This window comes from Eurosta solidaginis, chromosome 3 (assembly GCF_040869045.1).
Source record: "Eurosta solidaginis isolate ZX-2024a chromosome 3, ASM4086904v1, whole genome shotgun sequence".
In the NCBI taxonomy this organism is placed as follows: Eukaryota; Metazoa; Arthropoda; class Insecta; order Diptera; family Tephritidae; genus Eurosta; species Eurosta solidaginis.
Window position 1 is genome coordinate 18083537 of NC_090321.1, and position 16149 is coordinate 18099685.

At 36.9% G+C, this 16149-nt stretch overlaps 2 protein-coding genes across 2 annotated transcripts in view; one reads left to right on the forward strand and one right to left on the reverse strand.

The window, feature by feature from the left end:
* Positions 1 to 2975: 2975 nt before the first annotated feature.
* Positions 2976 to 16149, forward strand: part of LOC137243394 (probable cytochrome P450 4e1) — a 33849-nt gene continuing 20675 nt past the window's right edge. Inside the window, exon 1 of the mRNA XM_067771140.1 lies at positions 2976 to 3402. Coding sequence (XP_067627241.1) covers positions 3237 to 3402 — 166 coding nt within the window. The 5' untranslated portion in view covers positions 2976 to 3236. The remainder of the gene's footprint in view (positions 3403 to 16149) is intronic.
* Positions 12976 to 14081, reverse strand: LOC137243397 (larval cuticle protein 2-like). Its single transcript, XM_067771144.1, has 2 exons — positions 13685 to 14081; positions 12976 to 13603 (listed from the first exon to the last, which is right to left on the reverse strand). The coding sequence occupies exons 1-2, from the start codon at positions 13694 to 13696 to the stop codon at positions 13241 to 13243; spliced, it is 375 nt and encodes a 124-aa protein (XP_067627245.1). The 5' UTR covers positions 13697 to 14081; the 3' UTR covers positions 12976 to 13240.

A 16149-nucleotide genomic window follows, 5' to 3' on the forward strand; every position in this document is an offset into this window, starting at 1 on the left:
GTATAACTTTAAAATTTGAGCTAAATAATCTAAAGTTTTTTTTTTGAAACTGAGTCGAGAACTGTGCGTGTCAATGTTCGAATTTTCAGCGATCAGCTGTTAGTTGCGCTATTTCTATGATTTACAATGGTACGCATTTGAGGGTGTGTAAATATAGTAGGTGTTAAAGTCCGTGCACACTAAGCGACGCGACACATAGCGACACGTTCCACAAAATATTCGCGGAATTTTTGCGTAATTGGCCAACTTGGTCGTGTCGTGTCGTCCGACTGTCGCTAGGTGTGCATGGTTCCATAAGAATACATGCAAAGAATATTTTGTCGGTACGTGTCGTGTCGCTTAGTGTGCACGGACTTTAACACTTTATTTCACTCAAATTCTACATGTTCTACAAAACTGCATACTCAGAAAAATTCATAGTAAAAATGTTCAAATTTTACTAAAAGTTTGTGTTTCGACCTTGAATTTTCGCGATTTTCGCGTAAAATGTTCAACTTAAGTGGATATTGATTATATTACACATGTGTACAGGTTTTAATAAAAAAGCATATCGTAAATAATTTGCCTAAGCATAACTAGATGAGATCTGCAATACTTTTCCTCGTGAGGTAGATGGGAAAATGTTAATCTTGCAAGTGTTAAATTCGCCTAATCTCATGGCATTGACTGCTTTATTATCAATATTTACTCTAATCAGCATGCAAAAGTATATAATTTTGTTTACAATTTAGATTAAATTACCTAATTATATATTTAAAACAAGCGCTCATAAATACAAATATATCTGTAGCAACCCAGCAGGAAAAGCAGCTAACGACAAGTAGGTTCTCGCTAAACTAACTTACACTATTATCTGTTTATATATAAAAAAAAATCTGACGTGGTTATTTTTTGCACTACCGGTCGACTAAATTATAGTCAACTTACTTACTTACTTACTTAATTGGCGCTAAACCGTCTAAACGGTTATAATTTTCAACAAGGCGCGCCAGTCGTTCGTTCGTTGTGCTAACTGGCGACAATTGGTAACACAAAGCCAATTTAACTGGCTTTCCACCTGATCCTCCCAGCGGAGTAGGAGCTGCGCTCTTTCTCAGCAGTCATAGGCGGGTTCCGATAAAAATACTTTCTTAGCCGGATCATAATCTTTCATTCAGCATAACATAAACTAACCAGCGTAGCAGCTGTGTTTTAGTTCGGTGGACTATGTTGATAACTGCGTAAAGCTCGTACGGCTCATCGTTAAATTTTCTCTAGTACTCTCTGACGCCAACGCGTAGACGTCCGTCTCACCTGATGTTGTCATGTTGCATGCTTATGAAACCTCTTTTAGTCTCGAACGGCTCGGAGGTGTTTCTCCCAATTCGAACTGAGCGCATGGTGTTGCTCAACGTCATTTTGCACAGCCGTATGTGTTTTGCGGGAAAACGAAGTTCAGACATAGCGGCATATAGGTAGCTCCTTTTTGTGGTGTCGAGGGCTGCCTTAAAATCGACGAAGAGGTGATGTGTGTAAATTTTTTTTGCTGGTTTGACACATAGTGAAAATATGGTCATAGTGGATTTATCAGGTTTTAAGCCGCAGTGATGAGGTCCAAATAGGCGATTCACAGTGGTCATCAATCTTTAGCACAATACGCTTGACAGGACCTTATATGTGGCAGCCCGTAGTAGTTTTGAAAGCGGTGTTTTGACAGACTTGTAATTTCATACAGTGTGTATCTCTTAGGCTCGGCTTTGCTTTGTTAGTGGTAATGACTGTTTTCTTAACTTTACCGGCTTGAGATTCGAGGATTTTGTCACGGCTCTGGATTTAAGGTACAATTGCGAATGCATGCTCACCAAAATTAAGATACTGATCGAACGTCGCACCTAGTATTTTTTGGATGCAAGACGATAGCGTTAAGCCATCGACGTAGATGTCCGATATGGACATTTTTTCTGTCCACGTTGTAAATAACGTCGCCGAGAATTTGGTTGGTCACAATGTCATGTTGCGCGAGGTGAAGAAACTGGAGAGTTTAGGAAGATAGTCGTTTATTTTATTGCACAGCACATCAATGGGTAGGTCGGGACCTGTTGATATATCATGCGGGGATAAGATACCACCCTATGACGACACCCCTTGTTTATTTCTTTTGGGCTTAGATGCTACGTTCCTGAAATTTTATGACTTAGAAATATTACGATTTGTTTTTCCAATTGCCATGGTAGTGCTCTATGACTTTATAATAGAGCTCTTGATAATCGACTATTCGAGTAATCGATTAGTCGTTTAGCAAAAATTGTTTAGTCGAATATTTGATTATGACAAATTGACTTGTTGTTTGCTTTCGATTAGTGACAGATTCGAATCGAAATTTAAAATGAGTTTTGCTACTTGTAAAGCCATTGTAGAGTTATTTTAATTCACTTGCAGCTCACATATTTTCCAATTTGCTTCTTTGGCTTCCTCGGAATAAGAAAATAAGTTTCATAGGCAGTATTCAAATAATGACAGTTATGCAATTATGAATTGAATAATAGCTAGACAATTTTCAATCAATGCAACAGCTGCTACTCGACCAATCGACTAGTCGTTTGAGCGAATAATCGATTGTATATGAGAGGCCTGGTTTACAACTAGTTAATAGCTAAGTTTTTGTAGTTAAATCAAATACCGTCAATTTCAGGAGTCCGGTAAAATAGTTATTAGTTAGCTTTTTTTTAGCGATTGATAATTTTTTTCTGTAGGGCAAATAAATTCATATTTGCATTGATTGCATTCATCAGTGAAACCTAAAAATAAAAACAATGAGATAGCGAAGTGCAATTGTTGGCATTGTCGGGGAATGAAATGAGGAGATTTTCGACATTAACTAAACGCATTCAATCAAGTAACATGAGAACTTAATATTTACATATTAACACAAATTTACTAGAACTAGAACGCTAACGGTGATGTATACGCAATTAAATAGTAATCGAAACAATATAGCAGGAAAGTCGCAATGAAAATTAAATAAAACTTTTACTTACTTGAAATCGAAGTAGATAAGATTAGTTTAGCGGTAAATGCGTGCCAAAAAGGTATTTAGAACGGAAGAAAGTTTAAAAAAGCGAACAAAATTTAAATAATAAATAATAATGATGAAAAATTTATAATACGTGTGAGATTAATCAACATAAAACTGAAGTTAATTATACGGCTTATATCGATAAAAAGAAAAAAAAATTTATATAATAATTCGCTTCAAAATGATAACAATAATCTTGCTAATAATAACAACACTTTTCGCCGCAACTTATGCCTACTGGACGTACGTGCAATACAAAACAGGGTGGCATTTACTTAAACAGTTGCCCGGACCCAAAGTTTATTGGATATTCGGCAATATACTACAACTCGGACTAAACCCTGAACGTAAGTATGCGTTATGCGAAGATAATATTTACACTCTTACGGCGAAGGTGGTTTGCGTAGTTAAAAAAAAAAAAAAACTAAGGCTTACAAGTTATCAAGCAAAGTTCTCAACTTTCTGGTATGGGGATCAGAGTGTTTGAATGATTAAACGAATACACTTCAGTAATATGGAACCCTCGTTATAAGGTTCATTGTGATAAAATGGAATGAGTGCTTTGCCATGCGATCCAGAACGCAATCTCCCTCCCTATTGAATCCTTCTGAAACTTTTAAGCCCACGTACGTTACAGAGTCGCTGGGAAATGCTTGGTATTTAATTCATTACGAAATTAACCAATGGCATGGGGGCAGCCCCATTTTGCCTAGTGAGATTATGTTCAACGTCCCCTTCAGGCCGTCTATACGATTTCAACCACTTTTCTTAAGTGCCCGTAGATCAAACTTTGAAATTCAAGAAAGTTTCAGTTGTTTGTGGCAGAATTTTTAACCGGTCTACTGAAATACGACTTTGCTTATCACTTCGTTGAGATTCGGCCTTATTAACGTCCTTGTTAACAAAACTTTACGTTACGACCTTTCTATTAGGAAAGAACGACATATTCAATATTATTTATAAGTTAATAATAAACTACCGATTATAAAATTTTAATTAATAACATGTGCTATTACCTTTCCAATTATGAGAAAGGGACGATCGATTGGAAAACCAATCACTTCGGACATATCAAAAAATTTCGACTTCATATCTCGGCGTAGCTGAGATAGAGTGATATTTCATTCAGCAGTCGATATACTATAGTGGTCCGATCCGGTCGGTTATGACAACGGCCTAATCGGCCACCAAAATGTACTCGTTCACCGAAATTCACGAAGGAGTCTCAAAAATTAAAGAAAATAGAAATAAAAGCATTCAAACAGTCAGGCATACAGACAGACAGACATACGGACGGACAATGCTAAATCAGCATAGATCAACGTTCTGCTCATTGCGGCATACTTATTGGTCGGTTTAGCACTTCTCCTTTAAGTACTTACAATTTTGAAATTCATGACAAACTTAATATAACATTTCATCTCATTAAGGTGTAATTAAAATACACTGATTATAGGCGGTCTCTGCAGATCTATTCATGTTTTCTTTCTTTTTTATTTTGCACAGAAATTACTCTCTTTTTACTTTACATACATTTGTTATTTGTATATTTAATGCATGTTATAAAAAGATCTTGAATGGGATCTTATGCGGTAATAAACACTTAAACGTAACATCCAACGCAACAAATATCTTGTCGTAATTTATTGTACCGAACAGTGTTGCCGCGAGCTTAGCAAAAATGTATAAATTTCCAAGCAAAAAATGTATCAAAATATATCAAACGCAACAACCGTAAATAAATAAATTATTTATTATACCTTTCATGAACATGAAATGGTATATTATCGTTGGTCCGATGTTTGTAACGTTGAGAAATATAGAAGATAGACTCACCATTAAGTATACCGAATTGATCAGCGCGACGAGCTGAGGTGATATAGCCATATCCGTCTGTCCGTCCGTCTGTCTCTTTGAACGCAAACTAGTCCCTCAAATTTTAAGATATCTCAATGAAATTTGGCACAAGGATGTATTTTTGTATTATATAAGACATTTGTCGGATCCAGTAGGATCGGACCACTATAACATATATCTCCCATACAACCGATCGTTCAGATAAGACGATTTTGGCCATTCCTGCCGCAATTTAGAAAGTGTAAACGTGAATCGGCGATATATATTCTAATATATCATAGAAGATATCCTGAAAAAATCACTTCTATCGGAGCTACATATAGTATATATCCCATTCAACCGATCGTTCAGATAGAATGATTTTTAGCAATTTCTCCCTTAATTTCCAATATAAAAACGTTAAACGTGGTGATATTTATTCTAATATATCATAGAATATTTCATGAAACAATCATTTCCATCGGAGCTATATATAATATATATCCCATACAACCGATCGTTCAGATAGAAAGATTTTTAGCCATTTCTCCCTTAATTTCCAATATAAAAACGTTAAAATTGGTGATATTTATTCTAATATATCATAGAAAATTTCCTGAAAAAATCACTTTGATCGGAGCTATATGTATTTAGTATATACCTATCCCATACAACCGATCGTTCAGATAGAAAGATTTTTGGCCATTTCTCCCTTAGTTTCCAATATAAAAACGTGAAACTTGGTGATATATATTCTAATATATCATAGAAGATTTCCTGTAAAAATCATTTCTAGCGGAACTATATATAATATATATCCCATACAACCGATCGTTCAGTTAAGGGGGTTTTTTGCCATTTTTTATTTTGTATTTATCTTAAAAATCGTTTAGGCATGTACATCTCTTCACTATATATTTCTTATCTTATACATCCGATTATTTGGAGATTACGAACGGGATAAGATTATTGTTTAGCCCCATTCATGAAAGGTATGAAGTCTTCGGCACAGCGGAAGACAGTCCCGTCCTTACTTGTTTTTTTATTGAAACAGGTATAATAGAAGTTATTTGGAAGAACACGTACTTATATTTTTAAAATGTATCTTTACATCGTCGCCCTCTTGCCAGAAGTTTACATCAGCAGTTTTTTCGATTTTGATCTATTGTGATCACTGAGTTAACCATTGAAAATTTTCTAGCAGGAATATGGAAAACCAGTGCTTGCATTTGCTACTCCATAGCAGCAGAAACAACGAAAAATATGCTCTTCTACTGCTCCGGCTTTGGACATGTACAGAGCATAGAGCAGAGCCGTAGCATAAAAAAGTTATAGTCTTTTAGTTCATAGCAGAGCCTAAGAAATGCTATCACTCTTATGCTACGGCTCGGCTCTATGCTCTGTTCATGTTCAGAGCGGAAGCAGAAACAAAAAAAAAAAACACTTCAGAGTAACAGAGCATTTTTAATGAATTCAACTTTTCAAGCATCAGAAAAATTTATCAAACTAGTACATTTTATAAAAAAAAATTTTACCAAAGTATAAAAATGCAAAAAAAGCCTATCAAAAAATATAAAACTGTATCAAAACGGCAACGTGGGTAGCAAACCGGATCGCTGGATTACGTACATACATATATTTGTTTATATGACGAATTCAAGATCATTGTCAAAAGAGATATATAAAAACGTGTTTACGGCTGAAAGTTAATTTAATAAAAAAGCAACAACACACGTGTTATTGTTAATAAAAGTAAAGCAAAATTTATTTTTTTAGAAAAAGCAAACACAGTGTTGTCATATTAAATAACTGAATTCTAGAGCTACATTTTTTTAGCGCCAAGTGTTAATGCAACTTGAAAGGTTTAGGAAACATTTTCAATTAGCTGGATTTTACAATGAAATTTATAAATACATTTTTTGTTTAGTAAATTGTAGCAATTTTAATCAAAAGTTTGACATTAAAATTCTTCTATTTTTATATTCGAAGATTTAAGAAAAATTTGTTATGAAATTTGTAACTATGCAAACCAAAAGAATTATTAGAATTTTTTATTTAGATCTATAATTTTCTTTTGAGTATGCAGTTTTGTAGCCAAATCTATTTTATGTATTTAATTAGCAAGGCGTGCTCATATTGCTTAGCAAATTTATTTTTTTTTGCTAAAAAACGCGCCTGAAAATATTCCACACAAATTGGATTAAAAAACACTTAGTATACTCATGTACTTAATTTTTTATAAAAGGAATAGCAAAAAAAAAGTCAATAGACACATAAAGGCATATGTATGAATGCAGCAGTTTGCGGTTCCAAACTTAGCTCTCGAAAAGCAAGCTGGTGAAGAAGTGAAATTCTGAAACATGTCAAATTTGTCAAAAAAAAATTTTTTGTAATGCAATATGAGCCTGTCTCGCTTATTAAATACATATAAATAATATTGATATTATAGTGAAAAGCAGGAGCATTGCTAATAGCTACTGAAAATCCAATGTTACTATTCAAGTTCTATTGAAGGCGACTGAAAATATGAAAATATTCCACACAATTTAGTTCAAAAAATATATAGTATGTGTAGTACTTAATGTACCTAATTGTGTATAAAAGGAATAGTAACATAAACAGGCAATACTTTGAGACAAATTCGACTGTTGAGTTGAATATCATCTTATCTCGGCTACCGTTACGAAAACATCCAATCTCAGAGAACGTTTGAATAACGCCCTATCTCAAAATTTGGTTGCAGAACGCCCTATTTCAGATATTTAAAAACGTCGAAGCTGATGTCAAAATGTATTGCACTTCGTTCGTTCTTGAAATGAGTTTTGATATAGGGCGTTCTGCGATCAAATTCTTAGATAGGGCTTTGTCCAAAAGTTTTCTAAGCTATGGCGTTTTGGAAACAGCAGCCGAGATAGGATAATATTCCACTCAGCAGTCGAATTAAAAAGCGTGCAGTAGGGATTTCATATGGCTGAGTGGCTGAGTGAAAATGTGGAAATTGTATAACTATTTAGGGAGTTAACGTGACACGATCCTAGATATCTGACATTCTAGAGTGTGTAGCCATATATTGTTGGCTTGATGGTAAATTTTCTTTTTTAATATTAGCTTGCAAGTGGCAAAGGATATATCTAAGCACTCTTTGTCAGGAGGAATATGCTTAGTTGAAGATTCGGCTTCCATGATGGCTGATATTTTTGCCTGAAATACACTAAAATGATCGGGTAGTCTCAAAGAGTTGGAGTTTTCGGTCCTCTGAATACATCGCTTCTCCAACCCTAACGTTTAGTTTAGAAACGTCGGTATATGTGCTAATGCTGCTGTATATGGAAATACTGCTGTTAGTAGCGAAGCGCCGATCCGACTCTACCCAATAATCTCTGGTGGGTATCTTTACCATAAAGTTGCTATACACACACGTTGTATCGGACGGCAAACCTCTCAAGCGATTTTGGTCATTGCCCTTGTCATATGTTTTTCTGTCGAAATTACGTATACTACATATCGTCTATTGAAATGCGTTTGTTTTCTTAAGTAATAGCAGCTGCCTTGTCGTGAAAGAGATCAGGAGTTAACCCCCTAACACACCTATTGGGAGCACTAAAGAAGATCAAGTTTTTAACTTGTGACTCCCAGCTCAGTGTTGGTTTCTCTCTCTTATTCTGCTTGCAATTAACGGTGCGGATTAGGATACTCTCCGCCGGGAGTATCTTTCTCGATTCGCATAACGTGAGCAAAGCCTTTGCACTTTTATTAGTTGCACTCATATCGGCGTAAAGATGATACAGCTCATCTTATACCCCCGTCAATGTATACTGTTGGTAGAACGTATAGGACTATAAATATTACGTAGTGCTCTCTCTGGGATACTCAAACGGCATCGCGACATCGCTGTTACATCGTCCACCCAGAGAAAAAAGGAATTGTAGAGTTTCTTTTAAACGCAATGATATCAGTACGACCAGCTTTCGCCTGCAAGTGCACGCTCTTATAATAGATTGTATCCTTACTGTTGAGATCTATTCTGCATGAGGTTGGTGAAATTAAACAATGGATCTCTGTATCTTGTCTGCAGGCACGTTTGATTTCAAATGGATCGGAGCGTTTAGTGGTATAGATTGGTAGCTTTTTTTGACAGCAGCCATTCCTCAGATAACCTTAATATCAGAATTTGTTTTAAGTCGTAAAATGGGTTATTATTAACTCTCGCGAGGAAGTTAATGTTTCATTCTTTTTCAGGTGTGAAAGCAAAAATTTACATCCCGATTTACTAGAGGGCATGATTTTGTCGCGCTTTCTAGACGAGTTTCAATCCATAATCATTGGTATTATTTCATCTCTAAACTTTTACATCGCAACATCCGTAGCACCCTTTAAATATTCTTAATTGGCTTCGTATGATATTCGAAACTGGCCCTCTTATCGATAGTAATACAACCTGTACTGAAAAAAGGAGAATTAATTATATTTATTATCTTAACAGGTTCACTTTGAGTGACTTAAGTCAATCCATTAAATGCAAATAAATAGTTTTAAATTAGCCCCATTAAACCGTCATTTGTCAAGCTTCCAACAGGGAGCATATTTAGCTAATTTGCAATATGTATGCATGTATGTTTTTGCCTCTAGACCTTACTACTAATTAAATCATTCAATTTGGCACGCACTTGCTTCGTCATAATATGACTCACTTATTTCCTAACCAGTGTACTGTAGTATTGTGTAGTTTAGCGAGTTGTGTGATGGGTAATAATCGGCACAGTTTCCACAATTACTATTGACTTATCTATATGGATTCTAAACTATCTGCCTTTTTGGATACTCTTAAGTATAGGGCACATGTTTACTGTACTTTTTGCTACGTACTTCACATGTAGTTAGATGCATTAAGTAGTAGGAGTTGACAAAACTTCCCTTAATAAGCTTCTCTTGCCTTATATCATATTTTAGGAGAAGTAAGATGTGATATAAACATATTCAATATCACGCATACCTTCGAGTTAGTTTAGAGTATTCCGCAGTGCTAGAATAGTGTATATATCATCGGCCTAAACACCCGCGCTGTTAGTTCTGCTTACTCCAAATTGGAAAAAGAAGCGGTAAAGATGGGTTTGATGGTGAATGAGGACAAAACGAAGTACCTGCTGTCATCGAGCATAGAGTCAGCGCATACACGCCTTGGCAACCACGCTACTGTTGTCAGCCATAATTTCGAAATAGTAAAAGACTCGTTTATTTGGGAACCAGCAACAACATCAGCACTGAAATCCCGCGAAGAATCAATCTTGCCAATAAATGCTACTTTGAACTAGGTAGTGAATTGAAAAGTAAAGTCCTCTCTCGGCGAACGAAAATCATACTCTACAAGTCACTTGTCGTACCCGTCCTGCTATATGGGGCAGAAGCATGGACCATGACAACAGCAGATGAAGCGGCTTTGGGAGTGTTCGAGAGAAAAGTTCTTCGAAAGATTTATGGACCTCTACGCGTTGGCGATGGCAAGTACCGAAGAAGATTTAATGATGTGCTGTACGAGCTATACGCAGACATCAACATAGTCCAGCGAATTAAAGCGCAGCGGCTGCGCTGGCTAGGCCATGTTATGCGAATGAAAGATGATGCTCTGGTCAAGAAAGTGTTTCTATCGGATCCCGCCTATGGAAGCAGAGGTAGAGGGTGGCCCCCACTCTGTTGGAAGGACCAGGTGGAAAACAATTTAAACTCCCTTGGTGTAACCAATTGGCCCCGGTTGGCGGAGGGAAGGCGAGACTGGCGCGCCTTGTTGGACGGCCATAACCGTTTAGACGGTTAAGCGCCAATTAACTAAGTAAGTAAGAGTAGTGTCAAGCGGTTTGTGTGTCCCCAAAAAAATTCATTAGTAAAAAAATGTTCCTTAAGGCGCAAGTATTATGTTATATGTATTTAGGATCAGTTATGTAAATAAGTAATGATTGCTTTCGAAGAGGGGAGCTTGTTTCACTCGGGGAATATAAGTTTGATAGTGAATGGTAGTAGGGCACATATTAGTACCTTGAGGGTTTCTTTGTTGACGCTTAATCCTGTTTACCACTTAAATTACCTTCCATCGGCTACCTAGAAAGTGTGATCTAAGAAAAACGTCACAATTTCGTTGCAATGGTAACAAATGTTACATTAACCACCGGTGCCTGTATCTTACAGTGGTACAGATATGTTTGCGTGCAATTGGTATATGGGTAGGTATAATGGCTGCGACCCAGTTCACCCGAGTAGCTAAAAAAAGCCGCTTTGCTGCCATGTTACATCTGACATGTGTGAGCTGTTTATAAAAGCAAGAATATTTGGAAAGCATATTTCTGATAATCTACCCACATTTTGTGGAAAGGAATTAGACGTGCTCGAGCTAGAGTCAGGCATTTACGCAGAAAGTGCTGAAAAATCTTTTTAGTTGTTACGACTTTACAGCATCTACAGTGGTCCTTATGCGAAATACTTATCTTTTCCGCATTCGTGTCTAAAGCACAATGTCACAGACCGCTATGAGTTTATGGTTTCGGCTCTAGATCTACTCAGCAGACTTTTCGTTCTCCTGTCATTGTAGTTGTACCATGCACCTCTTGAAATTGCACAGGTCAAAGTGCTCTTCCATTTTGGTAAACTTTGTACCTGTAAAAATTTTGAGTTTCCCTCTTCTCTGTCTCTAGAGGTATAGGCATACTTCGACTCTGGTTATTCTCTCATTTCCTTTCGCTAAGCCTCAACGTTCCAGCTCATTTGACATCTTGTTTGCTGCGATCCCCTAATGACCTGGAATCCAAATACCGGATATTTCTAGCGCCTCCGTTAATGCAGCTTGCATGTTTCTACCAGCTTTGCGCTAGTATATGGTGCAGCTAGAGCGTTTATTGCTACTTGGCTTTCAGAGCACATATATGTATATAGCTTTCCACTGTTCTGAACCTAGAGTGATTTTCAGGCTTGCCTTGAATGAATAAAAATGTCTAGAGTATGCGAATATATTCCAGCCCCCATTTCAGAGTCCGTTTCAGAGATGCCGGTGTAGCTTTCTATACCGTTATTAGCTTCCCACCACACTAGACGTCAGCACTGGACGCTATGGTACAGCCACACTATCATTTTTTTTTACCGAACGTTGACTTACAGGCGTAGCAAGTAATGCTGGCTTTCCATATTCACGCTTTCTTCTTGAGTTTATGATCGATTGGTACTCATCTACCGTTCATATGCCGTTCCAGGTCGGGTGTTAAACATGTAGCTCCCGTCCCGCCAAATTGTAAGAACAATTAAAGGAGCATGACGCAAATTGGAAGAAAAGCTCGGCCCAATAAACTCCTCGTAGGTAATCGGGCTTGTTTTTATTTTTTTATAACTTTTGGCTGTTTAGCTTTGGTTTTTAAAAGGTAGGTGGTTCGTACTTCCGCCTTCTCCGAATTAAGCCTAAGGCCACACCTTTGTGCCCACTTGCTAGTTTTACCAACGTTCTTTGTATGATCTCACTCATCACCTAAGAGAATGGGCCTGAAATCAGGATCACTATAAAATCAAAGTACGCCAAATTTCTTACACCATTTGTACCGAGTTATACTATGATATCATTAACAGTAATGAGCCTTAGTAGAGATGACAGCACCCCCAACCTTGTGGTGTGCCGCTACATATCCGCTCACCAATTTCCGCTCCTCCTAGCTGATATCTCGCCCTACCCTAGCGAGGGCTGATCCCAATGCGTCAGTTTTGAAGTTGTTGAAAGCGCCTTACACGAATGCGGTCAGAGTAAGTTGTTCATGCAGAAAGTATTCATCCACTGTACGCACCACCTCATGTAGCGCTGTCTCTGTGAATTTTCTCTCAGGTAAGCACGGTGTGCTGTGTAAAGGGGAGTCCCTTCAAGAAGTTCCCCTATGAAGTATTATCTGAAGTGTTTTAACACGAAAGCTGTGAGGATTATTGGCCTGAGGTCATGCCCCCCCTCCCCCCCCCCCCCCCCCCTTTAGAATGAAAACCATTTTTTAGCTTGAGAAATGATACCTATTATTAAAATTCACTGATTTCATATAAATTCATTATAAATGCCAGGCTGCTAATAACCAAAATTCATGACACATGGGGATTAAAATAAAAATATGTGATTTACCAATTAGCTGGATTATTTTATTTATTTATCTAACAACCATAAAAAAAAAAAACGAAAACAATGTCGACAATAAATGGGAGAGCTTGTTCTGCAATAGAAGAAATAAACACGTTTATGACATTGTGCCGTTATCACCACTTATGTCGCCATTCTACTCCACAATCCATATATGCAATCAATCCACTGATCAGTCATTAATCGAATTAAATATTAATTTAGTTCTTCTTCTCTTCCTTTTGAGGATGAGTGCTAAGATATTGCAGGGACTTTGCGATTTCTAATGGAATTGGTGGTGGTGTTGGCAGTAAATCACCATGTGGTTGATATCCCTGCTCATTAGCAACGTATGTCACCTTTATCAATTTTCCTTCGGGTGATAACCATGAGAATTCGCCTTGAATATTGCCTTGTACATCACCAGCGCGCACCGCATGTATGCCGTTGGTAGTTTCTAGAGCTGTTTCGAAGCCGTCAGCGCGTACATTAGCGGTTTGAAGTTTAACTTCGGCATGCGCATCATCGGATTTGCTGTCAACAGCAGCAGCGGAGACGTAAGCAACAAAAGCGAGGATCAACGCCTAAAGCGAGAAAATAAAACAGTTTTTAGGTAATTAAAAAATATTTAGTTTAATCTTTCATTGCTCTAATCATTCACTTACGTATTTAAACATTTTGTTGGAGGATCCGTTAAGACAGTTATGTCTGTATGATAAGAATACTAAATTGTTTGTGATACTGTCTGTCAAATGCTGTAGCCCTTTTATAATGACATATTTTACTCGATTGAATTTTAAGTTAAATTTACACAAAAAACCGGGAAGATGAGTTTACGTCAGACTGATTTCATATGGGCATGCATATATATGATTTTGTGCAAAGACTTAATGTAAAATTAATTTATTGTTTACTGCAGTTTCATCTGTAGACTTTTTCGTTCTTTAATAAAATCAGGTTGAACATGTTTCCAAAATAACTGGAGTTGTACAATAAATAAATTTGTTTTTTTTTTCATCACCTAATCTGGAACACTTCATTTACTTTATTTTTAATTTTCCCTTTCAGTTCATTAGCAAATGTATACAAAATGCATACAGAAAAGCAAGGCGAATCTATACAAGACAAGGCGAATCTATGCCATGTAGTGGCAAAGCGCATCAACCAATTCGCCGTGCAGAAGAATGTCAAGTTAAAAGAAAATTTTCATTGTTTTTGACAAGGCGAATCTATACCAGGTGGTGGCAAAGCGAATTCAATCAATTCGCCGTGCAGAAGAATGTCAAGTCAAAAGAAAATTTTCACAGATTTCGATTAACTGACATTTTTTTGTACAAGGCTTTGTATGGAAAATTATCAAGAAGAAGCAATCAGCTGATGGGAAAACAACACCTGGTACTGAATTCGCCTTGGTTTTTGATTAACTAACATATTGTTGTACCAAGGCGACTCCATACCAGGTGGTGGCAAAGCGAATTCAACCAATTCGCCGTGCAGAAGAATGTCAAGTCAAAAGAAAATGTTCATTGATTCCGATTAACTGACATGTTGTAGTACAAGGCGTTGTATGGAAAATAATCAAGAAGAAGCAATCAGCTGTTGGGATAAGAGCACCTGGTACTGGATTCGCCTTGGATTCTGATTAACTGACATGTTGTAGTACAAGGCGTTGTATGGAAAATAAGCAAGAAGAAGCAATCAGCTGTTGGGATAACAACACCTGGTCCTTAATACGCCTTGTTGTTGTAAAAAGGCGCTGTATGGAAAATAATCTAGAAGAAGCAATCAGCTGTTGGGATAAAAACACCTGGTACTGGATTCGCCTTGGATTCCGATTAACTGACATGTTGTAGTACAAGGCGTTGTATGGAAAATAAGCAAGAAGAAGCAATCAGCTGTTGGGATAACAACACCTTATATTGAATTCACAATGCAGAAAAGTGTCTTTAATATTTTCTGAATACGGAGTTATTGGTATCTTTCATTATGCAATAAACCAGACAGGTGAAGTCAATACTAAGAAATGGAGTCGCCTTTGGCAATATATTAAAGTGTTGCTTCTTGACTGATCTGCAGCATTGACTTTTTCAGTATCATAAACTGATACTACAATAATACCTTTCTGATATATGAAGTAATGTGCAGTAAAATAACACCATATGTTCTGTCTTTCCTTTTGTGGTGGGTGGTATTTCCTTTTCCTGAGACGATATGAAAAAGTTTAAGTTAACGGAACTGATTAGCTGGATATTTAGAGTATCACATTGTTCATTACTAAGGAATATGAAAACATAATATAAAGGCAATGTGATGCTTGACTATCTGGAACAATATCATGAATCATGCGGATAAGTATCTCGGAGACAGTATACGGCCCTACATTTATTCATGTAAACCAAGCGTTAAGAAGTAGGCTCATCGGACAGAAAGAGCCGGCTGGTGTTAAAATAAATAGCCCAATAGCCATGTCCAAATAATCAGATCTTATAGATTCACGTGGTGACAAACGAGAAATCTAAAGCTTATCAGATTTTTTTCTTAACACCTCTGGCTAGCCCTGGATATGCTTAGACAAAAATGAATACTCCCAGACCTATAATCGAACCCTACAAACAATGTTCTGACTTTCTCTATCTGTCTTCTTGCCTCTCCCCTGTCTAGCCCATTTCTCCCTCTCTTATTTCCTTCTCTTCCTCCTGCTCTTGTCTAGGTCTAACTCCACATTTTACTCTTTATAAGTACACTTTTGTTATTCTTACTGCTCAACCTAATATAAACGCACGCAAGTCATTTTCTGTCAAAAATGTCCCATGCACATACAACTTGTATGAGAGCAACCCAAATTGAATTTGCTGCGTGAAAACCTAACTCGATTTCCAATTTTTGTTTTGCGTGACATTTAGATTTGACGTTTGCAGACGTGCTTTACATTGTCGTAACGCATACTTATTTGGGTTAGGGCAAAAAACGCCGGTTGTTTGCGTGCGCTAAAAAAACGCAGTGCGGTTTTATTAGGTTGGCATGTTAATCTTCCTGTTAAGCTCTTCTTACTATTTTTCTCAAAATATTACCCTTATTCTAACTTTTACTCTCACTTTCCTCTTGTTCTCTTTATTTTCTCTACTCTTTC